General features: G+C 41.7%; 1 protein-coding gene and 1 pseudogene across 2 annotated transcripts; both read right to left on the bottom strand.

Annotated features, from left to right (window-relative positions):
* Window positions 1–3,676: 3,676 nt before the first annotated feature.
* LOC115362294 (putative nuclease HARBI1) lies at window positions 3,677–5,369 on the bottom strand (annotated as a pseudogene).
* A 2,164-nt stretch (window positions 5,370–7,533) lies between these two features.
* On the bottom strand, window positions 7,534–10,816 carry LOC115362483 (tripartite motif-containing protein 16-like). 2 transcript variants are annotated; one of them, XM_030056427.1, is made up of 2 exons: window positions 10,781–10,816; window positions 7,534–9,168 (listed from the first exon to the last, which is right to left on the bottom strand). In XM_030056427.1, exons 1-2 carry the CDS (start codon window positions 10,814–10,816, stop codon window positions 7,534–7,536), a joined length of 1,671 nt encoding a protein of 556 aa, XP_029912287.1. The 2 variants fall into 2 exon arrangements, with proteins under 2 accessions (XP_029912287.1, XP_029912288.1); XM_030056428.1 differs by lacking the exon at window positions 10,781–10,816 and having other exon boundaries at window positions 7,534–9,222.
* Between the last annotated feature and the right edge of the window lie 8,172 nt (window positions 10,817–18,988).

Below are 18,988 nucleotides of genomic sequence, written 5' to 3'. Positions count from 1 at the left end.
AACTTTAAGACAGGTAAAGGTCGTCTTAAGTAACCACATGCTGTGTGAAGGTGAGCTATTTTTCAAACATCTTTGATTCATTTAGAGCCAAATTTGATTATATAACATAGATTAATGTAGTAGGCTAATACCTTAATAATTTTACATTGTATATGTTAACATAGTGATAATTGTTATCTAAACTGTAATTCAGCCTAATATCTAAACCAGTATTTAGACACATATAGGCACATATATTGTTTATGAGTCTATATGAGGACATTTTGTTTAGCCGCCAGTCACCATTCATGTGTCAATTATATTTAGATTCCATTAATTAATAGGTTAGTAATATCGTCGCTGTCCAATACAAAGTATGTATCTCAATTTTTGAGAAAACACTTTTATAACATCAAATCAAAGTTAAGACTATAATGGATATTGTTTTGTTGGATTTTAGATGGAACTGCTGTGGGTTGCAGCTCGAGGCTGTTTGTTTACATAAAGGTAGAGAGTTGAGAAGTTCGTCAGTGGAAAAAATCAAGACGTTCGCAAGATAATGTGCAGTTCTTAAGAAAATAATGGGGAATAGCACTTGAGAACATTCTTATGAACTTCTCATTTTTTCCTCTTACGAAATGTCTTAAGAATATTAGTAAGAACTTTTTGGAGAATCTGGCCCCTGGTGCGCAGTCCAAGCGAATATCACAGAAAGGAAGAAGTTGTGGATCGCACACAGGTCTGTCCATCAGCTGGTTAAAATCTTTTATTTAGGCTTTTACAGGCATTTGCACAGAGCGCTTTCAGCCATCCGGCCTTCATTTACCAGACAGTGCCTGCACTGATGTATCAGCTGCAGTGCAGAGCAGGTGTGTTAAATGAGCTACTAATCACTGTCACCCATCCTAGAGTGGCAAGGAGGCATTGAAAAGGTAATGTTGAATCGCAGGGGTGGTGACCATGAGAAAACACTGCTGCAACATGAATGTGTTTGGATCCACAAACTAAAAACTCTTTTATCCCTCTGGCATGAATGAGGACTTTAATATGTGCCCCTTTTTTGTGACGGTCGACGAGAATATAAATAGTGATCATCTGTGCCCTTTTTGATTACTGCTGACGACAACTCTTAAAAAATAACCAACTGTTATATGTTTTAATCTGTATTGATTTATGAACGGTAATTATACCTGGGGGCTATTCCATGAAAGCAGCTAAAGAAAGCTGCGCTTATGTGATATAGCCTGGCTTGAATTAGCGTCAACTTACACTAAAGCCTCAACCCATTCCACTAACGCGATTCAGCTGCGCCAAGTCAACGCTAATTTTAGCCACGTTTGAACAAGCCTCAAGTGCGCGCGTTCACGAGGCACATAAGCAGCCCAGAACAGTGGAGTGTTGAAACGAAGATACAATGTCTCAGAAGGAGGGGAAAAAGAGAGCAACAACGTTTTCAGTGGCGGAACAGACGCTGTTAATGGAGCTCTACGAGGAATATAAGGATATAATTACAAAAAAAGGCAACACTGTTGCCGTCAATAAAGCGAGGGAGATGGCTTGGCAAAAGATTGCCGACAGATTAAACGCGTAAGTATAGGCTAAATGTCTAAATATTGTTTTATTTCTATTTTTTGATAATTGAACATTCAGATCACTAGATACTGTAAGACTGTGGCGATATTATCAGTGGGCTAGATTATATCAGATGTAACCCTTGGCCTATATTAATAATTCTCTTCTACATCTCAACAGAAGTAATTTGAATAGTGAAAAAAGAACCGGCCAGCAAGTCAAAATAAGATACAAAAATATTTTACAGAGTGGTAAGTAGGCTAGCCTACAATGAAATGTATTTGTTAAAATTATTATTTGAGCTGATGATATGTACAGTTGTAGCCACTAGAAAAAGAATGGAGGCAGCCGCTACTGGTGGGGGTCCTCCACCTGAGGACCTCACCCCTGCAGAGGAGCTGGCGCTCAGCTGCAACCGGGGGCGCCCACTTATAGAGGGAATAGAGGGGGGGGGCATCCTCAGATGTCATTCCCCAGGGAGCGCGGGAGCCATATATTCAAGGTATTGTCTGCTACCTTCCCTCCACAGGCAGGGGCACCGCCAGGGATTTTGGGCCCCATGAGAAAAAATCTTATTGGGCTCTTGTATGTTCCTACTGCAAAGCAGGGGGCGAGAGTCCCAAACTACTGACAAAACATTCTATTTCACTGATAGCTGAATTTGAACTATATTGTATATACATATACATATGTATAGAAAGTATACCACACAAATCCTTGTTTAAATCTGAATCTCTATCTATCTATCTATCTATCTATCTATCTATCTATCTATCTATCTATCTATCTATCTATCTATCTATCTATCTATCTATCCATCCATCCATCCATCCCCATAAAGTTAAAACAAGGCCAATGACATGAATCACTTCATTGTCATGGTTAACAAAGTGAGGTAAATAGTATTGCCCTTTTGTCCGAGTGGGGAATTGAACCCGGCTCTCCTGCATGGCAGGCGGCGATACTTACCGCTCTACCATTGGGATTTCTGTACTCAAGTTGTGTTTGGGCGGGCTATTTATTCATGTTGATACATTACGAAAAAAACGGTAAAGTCCGATTGGTTTGACAACTGACACACCGCTTTTTCCTTCACAAGACGATCAATATGGATGTTTACTTTGTGGTGAGTGGGGATTTTTAAGGCGCCCCTGTCCACAGGTATCAGTCTCACAATGGTAATAACTAACATTTGGTCTATCTTTCAGTGAGTGGTGAGACAATTTTTCTCATGGATCCCCCCTCTCACGATACTGAGGGCATGCCTGACCCATGTGTGAGTATGTCTTTTATTAAAACACTGCATCTTATGTAAGTCTGTCTCTTTTCACATTAACAACTGCAGTGTTCATCCATCTGCAGGGAGACGGCGCCAGTACATCTAGGGCCCTTGATGAGGACACAGTATCTGCAGATACAGAAATGCCAGAGATACAACCAAAGATGAAATGTTTTTGATTTATCTGCATTTTACAAACTGCGTATAACCATACACCTTGCTGCAGGACGTGACTGGAACAAGATAATCTGCACGGAATGAAGTAAGTAACTCATTGTATTACCTACCATCTACATAATGGACTACTCTCTGACACTTTGTCTCTTTCACAGGACATCAGATCTATTTACAAGCGCCATCTGCTCCTCCAAATTGAAAAAGACAAACTCCAAATAAAAAAGCTGAAGCTGGAGATCCAAAAACTGGAGAGGGAAGTAAGTATAAAATTAAACACAACAGAAAGCCAAGGTTTGGACTGTATTTAATGTTTTCATTCTTTGTCTTCACAGCTTCAACTAAATGATGATGCCTGATTTTCTTTTTTTTTTTTTTTTTATCCTTTTCTTTAATGGTTAAATGATTTAAAAACCGAGGCACAGTCTTTCTGAAATTATACATGCAACAATCCAAATAAAAAGGATCACTCGTTAATAAATGACGTCAAAATAACTGAGGCACAGTCTTTCTGAAATTATACATGCAACAATCCAAATAAAAAGGATCACTCATTAATAAATGACGTCAAAATAACTGAGGCAGTCTTTCTGAAATTATAAATCCAAATAAAAAGGGATCATTCCAAAAGTGGGATGACCACGAATTGGATTAACTGAAATATGTGTTTTTCTAAAGGTCCTTCACTGTTCTCCCGTCCATGTTCTCCTGAATAGCTGGGACAATGTCCTCCCAATGCTCCTCCAGCAACATTGCGGGCGTTCTCTCGCGACGTATAGTGGCAATATTGTGTAAGACAGCACAGGCAATAATAATGTCACAGGCCCTGTCTGGAGTGACCCTGAGGCTCTTTAGGCACTGGAATCGTGATTTGAGCTGGCCAAATGCCATTTCTATCCGTGCCCTTGTTCTTGAGTGGGCACAGTTGAATGCCCTCTCTGCATCAGTTGCTGGTTCGTGGTAGGGTGTAAGTAGGTACGGCATGCATGCATAGCCTCTGTCTCCGAGCAGGATTCCATTAAACTCCCCTGCAGAATGCAAGTATTGGTTCAGTATACATGGCATTCCTATGGTTAACACAGATTAATGATCCCCTCCACACATGTATTTATCATTTATGATAATTGGATCAATTATGTGTGCCTGATACGGTTTTCCAAAAAAATAACTATAATTAGCACTTTGAATTCCTTAAAATGTCATCCACATTTTCTCCCTCAATACAAATTCCCGCATTTATGAGTGTGCAAAAAACCCTTTGGGTAGTAAGATTCTCTTGCCTTGTGCAAACCTCTGGGACAGTGATGATGCACGGAAGATCCTGGAATCGTGCACAGAGCCTGGCCATTTCGCCTCGATGTTCGATATCAGGCAACTTGCATCGCAGATCATCTGTCAGCATAGAGGGTGACGGTCAATGATATGGCACAATTTGCTTGGTATTTTAAGATTACTTAGCAGGAATAACATGTCAGTGCTATGCCATGTTTGAAAGGAAAATACCTGACTTATACACTGACACTGACACTATCTCTGTACAGTAGCCTACGTACAAGTGCCTCTTTGTGTAAGGCTGACATTGAAATGCACATCTCTGTGAACAACTGCTAGGGTAATAGGATTTACATCCAAAGAAATGTCAACATCAAAGCTAAATTAATCTATTATCACAGAGTTGCACATATCTTCCAGATCCTATGATTCTGCCAGACAGTATATGGACAGCTGCCCCTCGTACATACCTGTACATTTAGACTGTGGAAAGATTTTCTGTTCACATAATCCGCCTCCACAGGTCCAGATGGGGCCTGGATACGGACATGGGTGCAGTCAATGGCACCTATGACATTGGGGAAGCCTGAAAGAAAGTATTATGTTAATACAGAGACATGTAAGACTATAGGCAATTTTACTTTTTTTTTTTTTTTTAATTGTGACATACCTGCAATTGAATAAAATGCCTCCTTGATCTTCTGTGTCTCCAGATGTCCAGGAAAGGTGACAAAGATATTGAGATAACTCTTGAGGGCAACATACACCCGACGTATTTCCCTACACACAGTTGCCTTTGATAGGCGTTCTGCATCACCCACACTGTATAAGAATGTCCCACAGGCAAAGAAACGCAGCCCTATGCAGATAGACTGCACAGTAGTTAATGCCTGGCTACGGTGGGTGCGCTTTCTAATATGTGGCTCCAGCAGGCTACATATATATACAATACTGGGCCGAGTAAATCTTATTCATCAGAGAATGCCAGAGGATTGCTCCTGTCTCTGAAGACTCTAGGAGCTGGTGGCCTGAATGCTCTGTTAACAATCCGAGCTCCTTCCTCGACAGGGTCGTCAATAAATGGGCATGCCATGGTTGGTCAGAGAGGCTGTGGTGCTTAGATTCACTGCTTATATAGGCTACACCTATGTCAACTAACCTATTGGCTTCAGGCAGAATAGAGGCGGATCATCACAAATTGCAGGTGGGAAATAGAATACGACTTTTTTTAACCTCATGTTTTTTTTAAACTCTTATGTTCAACACTTGTTGCATTTGATGTATGACTTGTGCTATATGAATAAAATTTGACTGAGTAATTGATTGTTTATTCGGTTGATTTCGGAGACTGACAGTGGTAACACATGATTTTCATTACGTTTATTTTTATTAAGTAAACACGTACATTCATGCTTGGTCACATTATGGGAAATAAGTCTGAACTTATATTTCCGAACATGGACATGGTGCTACATAATTAAATTTGAATTTAATTGAATTAAATATGTGATGTCGGGGACAATATACATGGCGGAACTGTCATTTGGGGGTCTATTTCCGTCTGTCGGACATTCTTTGACACGCAGCAGAGCTAAGCTTGACTGTAAGCCTGCCACGGAGCAGGCTAGTTCTGCTGACTAAGTTGCCATGGTTATTGAGCTGCAACTCATACAAGCCACTTTGATGGAACGGAACTCTCACTTAAATTAGCTAGGCTTATCGAAATAAGCCAGGCTATCCCGTTAGCCAGCTTGATGGAATAGGCCCCTGATGTGTTCAGTGACAGTTTTGAGTTTCAGAGTTGTTGAATGAAAGCCTTTTTGGCTCACCATGAATGTGTACAATATTGTGTTGTTTGTTGTTTGTTTGTTGGCTTTTTGGACATGTTGTGTGGGGCGTGGACCTCCTTGCCACTCTAGGATGGGTGACAATAGCTGGGTTTCCATCCACCTATGTTTATTCGCATTTTCAGAAATTGCGAAAAACAACTTGGATGGAAACGCCAGAAATTCGAAAAACGGCCGAAAATTCGCAAAAAAGTTTTTACGCTTGGAAGGGGTGGATTTCTCAGCATATCGATAAAAGAAAATGCGACTTTTTGCTGTGGAAACAGGTTTTGCGAATAAACGATGACTGGACCGGATACCACGTCACACTTCTACGCTACAGTCTTATTATTAGTTATTATCATTATTATTATTAGTCTCTTATTCCTTATTTAGGATGGTTCGGTACGAAGTTAGCGCTGCCAAAATAGTAAGCAGACTTCTCCCAAGAGCCGACAAGTTCAGCAGGAATCTGTCCCTGATCAGCTGTTGAGTGTCAGCTGTGTTTGTTGTTGTTCAGTCGACACACAGACGCTATCTTATGACGTCATCTCACGGCGCACTCTCCTCTCAATAATCGCAAAACAAAACTAATGGAAACAGGCATAAATTCGCATTTTCTTTTGCGTATTTTGACAAAATTCGCTAAAAAATTTCGATATATTTGGATGGAAACACAGCTAGTGATTAGTAGCTAATTTAACACACCTGCTCTGCACTACAGCTGATAAATCAGTGCAGGCACTGTCTGGTAACTCACACTGATGAAGGCCGGATGGCTGAAAGCGCTCTGTGCAAACGCTTGAAAAGCCTAAATAAAAGATTTTAACTAGCTGATGGACAGACCTGTGTGCGATCCACAACTTCTTCCTTATTGTGAGATTGTATAAAACTGTTTGCTTCATGGCAATTTGTGTGATCTGAAGGCCTGGAATGTATTTTATATGTGAAATGAAACCATTCATCAGTTTGAGCAACATCGTGTCCTGTCATAGCAACACACTGGATTTCAAACTGGCCCTTACATTTCAATGAATCCCCCAAAATCTGCTTTCATAACAGAAGAAAAATGGGAATGGCGTCCACAATCCCAGGTGAAGAAAACGCAGTTCAGTTCTGAGCTCAAAGTGTCCATCAAAGCTGGTTTCATTTCATCCCAGACACAGTAAAATGTCATAAATGACTTTTGAATGCAAGTATTTCTCCCTCCAGCGAGGGGTATTTTAAAATGAAGACGTGCAGTTCTTGATTTGAAAAAAAAAAGAACAGAAACAAGTGCTTACCAACACAGATGTTATGGCATGTGACTTTAGCCTTATTATTTCAGATGCAAACCCAGTGCAGCAAAAAGAACGTGGGAGCAAATAAAAAATAACAGACTTCAAAGTGGTCACAACGCTCAGACGACAGAACTGCTTTAATCACTCCTGTCTACTTGAGCTCACAAAACTCTGCAGTGGTTCCATTAAGGTAAAGCCGCAGTCCAGCATGGAGAGGCTGAGTGAACGTGGTCTGGACTCTGTGGAGGAGAGTCATGGTTTCAGAGACGCTGTAGAAGGACAGAATACCTGCTCTGTGATCCAGGTACACTCCCACTCTGGAGGACACAGGGAGCGGGATTTTAGTTACGATATTGTTGTGTATGAAGTGACAGTTCATGTTGTAACAATCCAATGACCAAGATTTGTCATTGGATCCAAATCCACATGCAGTCCAGGTCCCTGTTCTGCTGATATCCTGATATGAGACTGATATTAAAACTGTCCCCTTCCACTCCACCTCCCAGTAACAACGTCCAGTCAGACTCTCTCTGCTCAGGACCTGATCCCATCCAATAAATCTGTCTGGATGACTGGGATATGACTGATGATGTGCCATTCGTGTTGCTTTTCTGTTCCCCTCAGATAATGACAGCTGTGTGTATGCTGTGTTTGGATCCAGTGTGATGTGACATGAATATTGTAAGAGCTCAGCTCTGGTCTTGGGCTCTGGGTGTGGCAGTAGAACATCCACTCCAGTCACTGTCAGTGAGATCTTGGACCATTCCTCACTAAGAAGCTCCTGTAGTTTGTCTCTCAGCTCGGACACAGCTGCAGTCACATCCTCAAAGTAGCTCAGAGGACGGATGTTGATGCTGGGTGAGTGTGTAGATTCACTGAGACATGAGAGCGAGGGGTAATTCTGTAGAAAATGGATGTGATCCTGTGTGTGTGAGAGCTGCTCCAGCTCAGCGTCTTTCCTCCTCAGCTCAGCGATCTCCTGCTTCAGCTTCTCCTGAACTTCTTCAGCCCGACTCACTTCCTCTTCCTGCTGGGATCTGATCTGCTGCTTCACATCAGACCTTCTTTTCTCAACCAAACGGATCAGCTCAGTGAAGATCTCCTCACTGTCCTCCACTGCTTTATCAGCAGAGCGACTGATGGCCTCCACCTCCTGCTGAAGCACCTTCACGTCTTTCTCTGTGTCCTGGATTCTCTGCTGGATTTTTTGCCGACTCAGCCCGAGCTCTTCCTGCCTCTTGGTCCTTTCTGCTGCAGCTGAGACTTTGCGGTGGCCTTTATGTTCATCCATGGAGCAGAGATAACAGATACACTGCTGATCAGTGCGGCAGAAAATCTTCATCACCTCATCGTGACGAGAGCAGATGTTCTCCTGAAGCTTCACGGTGGCTTCCACCAGCTTGTGTTTCTTTAATGGAGCTGAATCATAGTGAAGCTGGAGGTGCTGCTCACAGTAAGAGGCCAGACACACCAGACAGGACTTGAGGGCTTTCAGTTTCCTCCCAGAGCAGAAATCACAGGCCACATCTCCAGGTCCAGCGTAGCAGAGATCAGGAGGAGCAGCTTGGAGTCCCATCTTCTTCATTTCCTCCAGTAACTCTGAAAACATGGTGTTTTTCACCAGGACAGGCCTCGGTGTGAAGGTTTGTCTGCACTGCAGGCAGCTGTAGATTTCCTTGTGCTCCTCTCCATCCCAGCAGTCTTTAATACAGCTCATGCAGTAGCTGTGTCCACAGGGAATAGTCACCGGATCCTTCAGCAGATCCAGACAGATGGAACAGCAAAACTTTGCAGAGTCCGGCTGAATTCCTCGCTGAGCCATTTCCCCTCTCAGTCACAGTGAACGTCTGCTAGTTTCACTTTCTATCAACAGATAAGAGTTGTGCTCCGATCCAAAGCAAACAGCAGCTTTTCCTCACAGTCACTCTCTGATCTGCTGTAAACGGGCTTGTGGGCTCTTGTCCTTCACACTGTGTTGTTTCCACTCGTCTTTAAACTGTCAGATCTGAGAAGCAGGAAATATCTGGGCAGAATAAAACTCGTAATGTTTGAGGTCAGACAGAAGCGGGAGGGGTTCAGCTGCTGATTCACTCCAGGAAGAGGAGTGCTCTTAAAGAGGCAGTCTGTGTTTAGCTCTTATTTACAACATGAAGTGAAGTTTATGACCAAAATAATTAAACTGTTCCATCTAGGGCTGGGTATTGTTAAAAACCTCACTATTCGATTCGATTTCGATTCTTTGGGTAACAATTCGATTCGATTTCGATTCGATATTGATTTAAACACTTTGATATCGATTCTGTAATGAGTTGAAATGCACAGATAATTTTTGCTGCTGACGTTAACTTGGAGTGACACACCCCCAGCTGAAATAAAACATCTGCCGGTGAGTTTATTAAAAGATAGATGTTTTTTATGGCGAAATTTCTAGAAAACATGATAAGCCCAAGTTGGCTGGCTGACAAGGACTAGTTAACGTCAGATCTCATGTATTTCCGCAGAAACGGAGAGAATACCGGCAAAAAACATCTATATTTTGAGAGCGAAATGCTCACAGTAATGCACACACATTTTGATTATGCATTTAATTTTGTTGGTAATAGTTGTATAATCGCATTATTACATGAGAGGATGTGCTTGACCGTCATTATTGTCACTTCAGTGATGCGCCCGTTAGCATCAAGCTCACCCTCTCGTGTAATAATGCTTAAAGGATGTGTCGACTTGCATCTGTTTTGGTTTAGCCACAGGTTGCTATAACATGGACATGGTGTCGGCTAAGGTGGTTGCGCAGGTTCGTGGTATTATTGCACTATGTTAATACTGCCTGGCACAGTTTACGACTTGACTCTCGTCTCTTACCTGTGTTCCGGGGTTACTTTTAAATGCAAAGTGAGCCCAAACGTCAGATTTTAAAGTCGCAGGCGCCAACTTCATGCTGCTGCTACTTGCTTCCATGTTGTTGTTGTGTACAGTGCGGCTTCCATCCGTACAGCGCGAATCACACGGAGGTGTTGCTCACCACGCCCCCTACTGGTTTTGGAGTTAAATCGATTCAGAGGCTTTTGTGAATCGATATTGAATTGTGAAAAAAGATATTGCAATGCATTGATGAATCGATATTTTTACCCACCCCTAGTTCCATCTCATTTTCATCTTCAACCAATAGCTAATATGATCTCCAGTTATATTATGAGCCTCCTGTCAGAGACAACTCAGTCAACACAACAGATCCAACAGATCCAGTCTGAAAAATGTTTACTCTGCAAAATAACAAGAAAAACAGAAAATATTTTGTAAGAAAGTAAAAAAAAAAAAAAAAAAAAAAGTCTAGAGTGACATAAAGAGACTTATGGAAGTCAAACAAAACTCCATTGATGCTGCAACACTCCTTTAACCCCTTCAGCTCCAACTTCCTCCTGAAACTGCCTCATAAAAAACACACAAAACCCCCCAAAAAACACACACACCACAACACACTGACTATGTATAATGGAAATATAATATAAATAATGAGGCACACGAAGGTCCCAGTATCTCCCAACACAAAGGTCAACTATATGTGTGTTGAAATCAGTGAAAATAATCCATCAGTGAGTTCAAAGTAATGAGACGTCCTGTCAGCAGGTCCAGTAATTATGAAATGAAACTGCTATGAAACAATACTCTTCATTAATCACACCAAGTGGATTTACAAAAATCTCTCCACAATTACCAACCAAATACCAACAACTGGCCACAAAAAGGAAATCCATCAATTATTACATACAATAGAAGGAAAATGAAATGCGTGCACTCAAAAGTTTAGCATATACCTATTTAGCTTTTTTTCTGCCCATATTGAACAGATTATGTCTTATATTAAACAGCTGAGATGGAAATAATTTGATTAGGATTAATTTGCCGACCCCAGATATGTGCTTTGGACCTGCAGGGTCTAAACTGCTGCTCATTTGTTTCCATTTGTTACAATTTTTGTCTCTTCCTTTGGATTAAATCTTCTTAATTTTCTTATTGTGATGTTTTAAAATGTCTCATGTTATATGTTGTCTTGCTGAGTTCATGATGCCAGAGCCAGAGACAAATTTCCGTTTTTATGAATTTTAAATGGACAATAAAGTAGTCTGAGTCTGATCAGGAGGGGGATCATCAGCTCAGTGGCTTCAAGACTTTAATGTGACAAACTGGGAAAATGACTGGAAATGGCATCGATGTTGACGTGCTTCAATGTAAAAACTCATATAAGCAGTGGATTTAACCCAAAAGCCTTCCTTAGTTTGATCTCTCTCTGTGTCTGTCTCTCTTTCTCTGTTTTTTTTTTTTTTTCCGCACAACAACGTGCACACAGGAGATCTGAGTGTTTCTCTAAAACAGTGGTTCTCAACCTTTTTCGGGTCAGCGCCCCTCTGTACATCATCCAGGTTGCTTACCGCCCCCCTGTAAACATCATGTAGTTTGGTCATCTTTCCTTAATATTAATGTTGATTATTATCTTGTTTTGTAGCTATAATTAGTATTCTTTCTGATTTAAAAAAAAACCTGCTCTTTACAAATTGACAATTTTAACAAACAATCTTAATTGAGGTGTCGCTTAATTACCATCCACAGCCAATCAGAAACTGGATTTAACAGCAGCCAATCAGAATTATGGGGGGAAAAAGGGTTTATTTCAGAACGGAGAACAAGAACAGCATTACAACATTTACTAGACTAGAACAGCCTATGACAGCCCAATTTTCATTTATGGAAAAAGCAAAAGAAAAAACTGCCAAATGACAAATTGACATCAGCGAATTATAGTGCGCACGTAATTACTGCCACTTAATTTTCTGAGACAAACATTCACCTGCATTTCTGCAGGATTTACAGCCCAGGGGTCCGTTTCACGAAGCAGGTTTAGTGAAAACTCTGCAGTCTGTTAACCCTGAAATGAGAGAAACTGAGTTTTCCGTTTCACAAAGGGAGGTAACTCAAAGCAGAGAAAGAGGGGTAGGCCTAACTCTAGCCTGTTTCACAGAGGGAGGTAACTTAAGCTCTCGGTCAGTTACCGCAGTAACAGACTCCATGAAACTAACCTGGTTGGGACCAGGTTTTTCTCATGAAACCTCGAGTTTCTCTCTGTGTCCGCCCTCTTTCAGCCACACGCGGTATTAAACTTCCTCATTCATTCAGTCAGCAGGCGAGTTTTGGCGTTGCATATTAGTTCTGCCGTCTGTTATTTAAAATAATAATAATAATAATAATAATAATAATAATAAAAAAACAGTCAGTAGGCCTTTATTAGAAGTCCATTAGTAGTTAGGTGGCGACTTTTTTCACGAACATGGCATGTCCTTTCGACAACGATCCCGTGGATGAAGGTGCAGTGTTACTGCGCAGAGAATTAAATTTTCATCGGGAGATGGTGACCGCGCATAGATGTTTATGCCGAGGTCTTACCTGTTTGAACAATGTTTTTATATTTCATCTTAAACTGCTGCCAAGTGTGCTTCTCCCCCGCGGGATTGCACCGAAATGAAATAAATTAATAGGCTACCATTCAAGCAGTTTTCCCCAGAAATATTATTGTGATTGCAACGGACTACATTTAAACTTACGCATTGACCCAAGCAGCAATGTTCTCCCACGCCGTCTCCCTCTCCTTTGCCGCTGCAGCGGTGTTGCACTTTTTTTCAAACTCGCTGTATGAATGCATTAAGATTTCCAATTCAGCTGGGGTGAAAAACGCAGCCCGACGCTTCCCCGTTGCCATGGTGACTCTTCAAATCGGGGCTCCATTGACGCTGTCTTTTTACAGCTGTGGTACACACGCTTAACTCCAGCCCTGCGTTCCAAATCGCATACTTATACTTTTTACTTTTAGTAGGTACTGCAGCTGCCCTTACAAAGTATGTAGTTCAGTATGAAATATGCATGCATATGCATCCTATTGGGACACACTACATACATCATCCCTGAAGTCCGGCCCTCTCGCTCACTTCCGCCTCCGTCTGTAGCGGCAAATTTGAATGTTGTCAAAATGCCTGTGCTGTTTCATACTGCGCTGTCCTCTGTCATATTTCTTATCTTCTGTCTTCCTGTCGCTTCTGCGGTAACTGAGCGAGTTTTCTGCGATATGTGTGTTTTGTTGTCGTCCGTATGTGGGCGTGGCCTGTACACGCAGTGCGACGTAATGTCCGCTGCACAAAGGATTGTGGGTCAGAATGGCCAGAGCAGCATGCTGAAATCCATACTGAGAAATCTGACCAGATGTAGTAGAACATCCTGGTACTCTTGGCATACTGCATCTGACATACTATGTATTGGGACACACTAAATCTTTTTTTTCCTACTAAATAGTATGATAGTATGAGTATTGGAACGCAGGGTAAGTGAAACTACTCTGAGTTGATCAAACTAACTCAAATCAGCTGTTCTGGCACCGAAAACTCAGAGTTTCCTGTCTCAGAGTAGATCAACTCAGAGTTCGGGGTAAAGGAGTTTGTTGAACCTGCTTCGTGAAACGGACCCCAGGAGATCCCAAAGACAAGCTCACAACAAGAAATCAGCTGAATCTCAACAACACAGGACTTCCAGCTGCAGTGCAGTCTATAAGACCAACAACAATACATTATAAACACTGCCCGCTCCGATCACACACCATTAAACCTCCAAGTACAACTAAGTCTGAAAAGCCTAAAAAGCTACTGAGTCACTCACATACGAGCACAACCAGGAGAGAAAGACTTTTAAATCCCTGTTAGCTTTTACCTTTTCGTTGTGTGCAGTGATGTTAGGGTTAGCCTGAGCTGCTAATCCAGCGCTGTGTCTGTCCGGCTCTTCCCAAAGGTGTTCAGGTTGATCAGAGAGCGGAGGGCTGTACTACGAAGGAGGCTCAATATAGCCAGGCTTTGTGTTCACTATCAGGCTCAACAAAACCTAAAGCTCCAGTCAAAGTTAAGTGGTATCACGACGGCGGTTATCATCAAGGTTTGTTCAGTCCGGCTGTCAGCTTTGTGCTCTGGGCGCGTTCACAGAAAAGGGGGCGTTTTGGCCTCATATGATTCTACTTCCGTGAAAAATGGACCGTTCACGGGCTGCATATTTCACGCAAGAGGAGCAGCTTGTCCTCATGGAAAGCTATGAAAATTTCAAAAATAAAATTAATGCTAAGAGCAACACTGTGGCCGCAAATAAGACGAGAGAGGAGAGCTGGCGATTAATTTCAAAGGAAGCACAAAGGGGGATTCTGTCACTGTTATAGCCATTTTAAATAATTGCTGCAATATTCATTCAGTATTATGAATTTTAGTTTAGAAATATGTAACTTCAGTAGCTTTATGGGAGTGTTGCCTAGGAATTGGAGCTAAAGCCTGAGGTTAAGTCAGGTGACTGAAGGTGTGTGTGGGTGAGTCTAGGGCCCAATCCCAATGTCCACCCTCACACACTCACTGACTTTGAGGCGCGCTCCCGCTAAGTCCGTGAGGGCTTAGGGTTGTCCCATTGACAAATCATGAAGTGCGTGAGGGATCTCTCGCGGACTTTTTGAGCCCTTAATGCACCCTTTCCGTAAGTGGGCATCTCCGCAGACTTAGCGTAAGGGAATTACCCATAGTTCATTGCATTGTGACATATGACATGATTCCCCTGGGGAAACCAGCTGGCAGCCGCGATAAAAGCGAAGTGAAACGAGCGAATTTGTAAACAATCCAATCCAATCCAATACACGTTATTTATAAAGCACAATTTTAACAAACACAAGGTTTTCCGAAGTGTTGCACAACAAGATAACACACCACAGGATAACACAATAGAAGCAGAATAAAAAGGTAAAATACACAATAGGATAACACGATAAAATAAGATAAGATCAAATAAAATAAGATAAAATAATAATAATAAGAAGAAGAAAAGATAATATAAAATACTAAAATAAAATAAAATAATAATACAATTATAATTTAAATAGAATAAAATATGTAAAATGCAGTGCCCGCACAGCATAAAAAGAAAAAAACATGGAGGGTGCAATCAGCAGTGACGCTGCAAAAAAGAAAATGTTCTCATGTGAGTATAATAATATATATATGATGGCCTTCAGAAACTAAGGAAATAAGCAGATAGGCAATGCATAGGCTATTTGTTTTTTATCTCTTGGCAAACTCATCAATGCCTTTTGTGGGAGTAGATCATTTTTTTAATGCTGTTTTCACAACTCCTCAAAAATACCAAGCAAAAAACGTAAAATAAAAAGTCCCAAAGCTGCGATTGTGAGAAACATGATGCATTGCTGTTGACAAACAAACAAAGGGCTGTCCCATTCCCTTTTTACTACTTCAGCCCCTTGCAGCCTCACACACTCAGTCACTTTCCAGGTGCAGCTACTTAAGTCAGTGAGGGCTCAGGGCTCAGGGCTTAGGGAGGAGATTGAGATTCAGCCTAGCAGTGTCGGACGGAGCAGGCGGTGGTTACCATGGTTACATGACAATTTTGACCACTATTTACGCTGCTTAGAGCCACTTGTCAGTAGTTTCAGATAATTGTTCGTTACATTTGAAGTTTAACTTGAATTATGGAGCCATTTCAGTTGATGTTTGTTGGCTCCTTTTTTGTTAAATCTTTTTTTCTAAATAGGAATAAGTGGCGTTTGGAGTGCGTTTGAATCACCACGGGCTGCTCCCGTCCAATCATCACCTTCGGATGCCGTGACAGTCACCGTTATAATATAAGGGGTTTCCTTTAAAAAAAAAAAAAAAAAGTAGCCTACTATAACAAAGTCTGTGATACAACGGACTATTTCTAACAAACGTGAAGTCTGTGCACCACTAATAGTATACCTGCATTGTGCATATGTGTTACCAAACACCGGACAAAAATTACTTTTCGTGATTTCACCTGGGTGAGATAGCGCCGCTTTTATATCCGGGGTTAAACTTAACTCATAACCTGGTCGGGACCAGGTTATGAGTTAAGCATAAGTTACCATGGTGATCTAGCCGGGTTAAAAGAGAGCCACCTTCGTGATAGAGGAAAGCCTGGCTTTAGACTCAACATACCTCGCTAACCCACTGAACCTGCTTCGTAGTACACCCCTCGGATGTGGGCTGTGGAGGTTTGGTGCTCTAGCAAAGCCTCGGCAGGCTGTGCAGGTCGCAGTCAGCCTCTCTCAGCCAGACGCTGCCGCGACCCGCCGAGAAAAGGAGACTCGGAAAACAACAACCTGCTAGCTTGACTACATCCACACAACCCGCTCTTTCTTTTTGTACCATTCCGTTTGAAAAGACCTCACTTCCTTTGGATTTGAGGCCTGGTGTTGATTTCCCAGTTAATAATACGTTTTTGTTCCTCAAATATCAAGTTAGAAAGTCTTTTCATGGGAAATCTCCACCTTCGCTGCTAGCCAAAAGCACTGCGCGCCGGTGACAACAGCATCGCGAGACCTTGTGGGGGATTCAGGGCCTGTCGGGAATCCCGAAAGGCCCCGAACCCCCCAATTCCGCTGCTATTGGAGAGGAGCCATACTTTATGGTGACATTTAATACAGGATGCTCCGATGTCCCATTCTTCTAAATGCAGCATGAAGTACGAAACAGAAATCATCAACTGCTGGAAACTCAGAGGTAAAGAGACTCCTGTAAACTGGCAGGTTTTTGCAAGTACGCCTAATTCTATATTTCAACCCATGTATGAATCTTTAGGTGTTATATAATAAAGGCTTTTATATTAAATATTTACATATATATTTTTATATTTTTTTCAAAGATCCCCAACGCCCCCCAACACCCCCCAACGCCCCCCTGTCAAAAGAATTGCTTCCAACGCCCCCCGACCTTCTTTGAACGCCCCCTGGGGGGCGGTACCGCCCCCGTTGAGAAACCCTACGTCTAAAAGGTCACTGTGTTTGAGAGGAGAGGCCGGGGGCGCTGAGGGCTGAAACAGCAGCGTCCTGGTGGCTGCAGAGAGACGGGAGTGATGTCAAACAGCCAATCAGCCGGCAGGGATCTGATTCATGACCAAGACACCTATCTCAATCAAATTTCAAATCATCGTCTTTTTAAAATGAGATACTGACGTCTCGAGGTGAGTTCTGCGTTCAAAGCAACACGAGCGGCTGCACAGGAAATCAAGGCCTCTGCAAGGTTTTATTTCTGACGATTTTAAGTTTGAGAAAATATTTAACAGGACGGACTAAACTGCAAACACACCTCACCTCTAATCCTCAATCCTCCCTGTGACCTTTTTTTTTTTTTAAAACCTCAGCCCGACCTGATGACCGTCTTTCCAAAATTAACCTTTAACTTTCCACACAGTTTCACCTCAAACTCAGTTACAGTCAGTATGATGTGAGTGTCAGCATCGGACTTTCAAAATAAAACATCACCAGTGATCTCATTGATTTCATACAAATTCATTGTATTACAAAACAATACTAAAGACATAATAATCCACTTTGTGTGACAGGGTTGGTGCTGCTGTCCATCATCATATTTGTTCATTTTAGAGATTAAAAGTTGAATATAAGCGTCTCTCTGTGGCTGCTCAGCCTGCAGACATAAGGCTGGCCAAAATAATTTGATTCCTCTAATATCACCAAAAATGTTCTGCATCGTTTTGTTTTGTTTTTCTCCCTGTGGCTGTGTCTAGACGGCTCTCCAAAAGGCCATCGGAGACTCCAAAAGGACAACTGGTAATCAAATTATATTTTTAGTATTTAGAGATGTAAAAGTTTTTTCCCCCCAGATAATAATAATAATAATAATAATAATAATAATAATAATAATAATGATAATAATAACAATAACAATAATAATAATACCACACAAGCAACTCATGAGAAACTTTTTTGTAATTAATTTATTTATTCATTTATTCATTTTGTCTCATCTAATTGTTTTCTTACCTTTTTGGAGTGTCCCAAAACTTCTGTGTCAGTGGGTGAGTTTCCATCCAACTGCCTTTATTCGCATTTTTAATTTGTGCATTAAAAACTCTGGATGGAAAAACACTGAAAAAAAAAAAAAATCTCCAAATATCGAAAAAAAAATTTACACTCGGGGGAGGCGGAAAAGTCAGTGTGACAATAAAAGGAAAATGTGAATAAGTTGCTATGGAAACAGGTTTAGCCAATAAACAGTGACGTTCATAACCACGTGACTTCCGCTCCACTGCACGGAGGAAAAATGGCGGCAGACGACAACAACAGCTGAGCTGTGTCCCAATTCAGGGTCTGCATCCTTCGAAGCGTCCTCCCCGTCAACCAAATGGGACGGTCTAGCCTTCGGAGTATTTCCTGGTCGGGTAACCGCCGTTCCCATGACAACAAACTCCGGAGACAGAAAGATAACGTTTCTTTCCGTCAGACAAGACAGAACAGTAAAGAAAGGGGTTTTGGTTTAACATATATGGCGTTGGATGTTCAAATGAGTAAAAAACGAATATTTTATAATAGTGAAATCTGAATTTAGATGCCGCCGTCGCCATTTCAGTTAACTTTTTTCGACTGAGCAGCAGCACGCAAAGCATCTTGGGATACGGGAGCCCGAGAATCATAGTCACGGTGCATCCTCCGAATCGGCTACCAACGGCTGAAGAGGAGGACGACTTTGAAGGATCCTTCGACTTTGGAT

Source organism: Myripristis murdjan, chromosome 7 (genome assembly GCF_902150065.1).
Source record: "Myripristis murdjan chromosome 7, fMyrMur1.1, whole genome shotgun sequence".
Lineage (NCBI taxonomy): Eukaryota > Metazoa > Chordata > Actinopteri > Holocentriformes > Holocentridae > Myripristis > Myripristis murdjan.
Note: the sequence above shows the minus strand (reverse complement) of the source record. Positions and strands in the feature narration are given on the sequence as shown.

Bases quoted from the DNA above. Each gene is read 5' to 3' on its own strand.
- LOC115362483 (XM_030056427.1), bottom strand. From the start codon at position 10,816: ATGAGGCAGTTTCAGGAGGAAGTTGGAGCTGAAGGG. The intron at 9,169-10,780 runs GTTAAAGGAGTG...GACTCTGCAAAG, and splicing joins AGGAAGTTGGAGCTGAAGGG to TTTTGCTGTTCCATCTGTCT.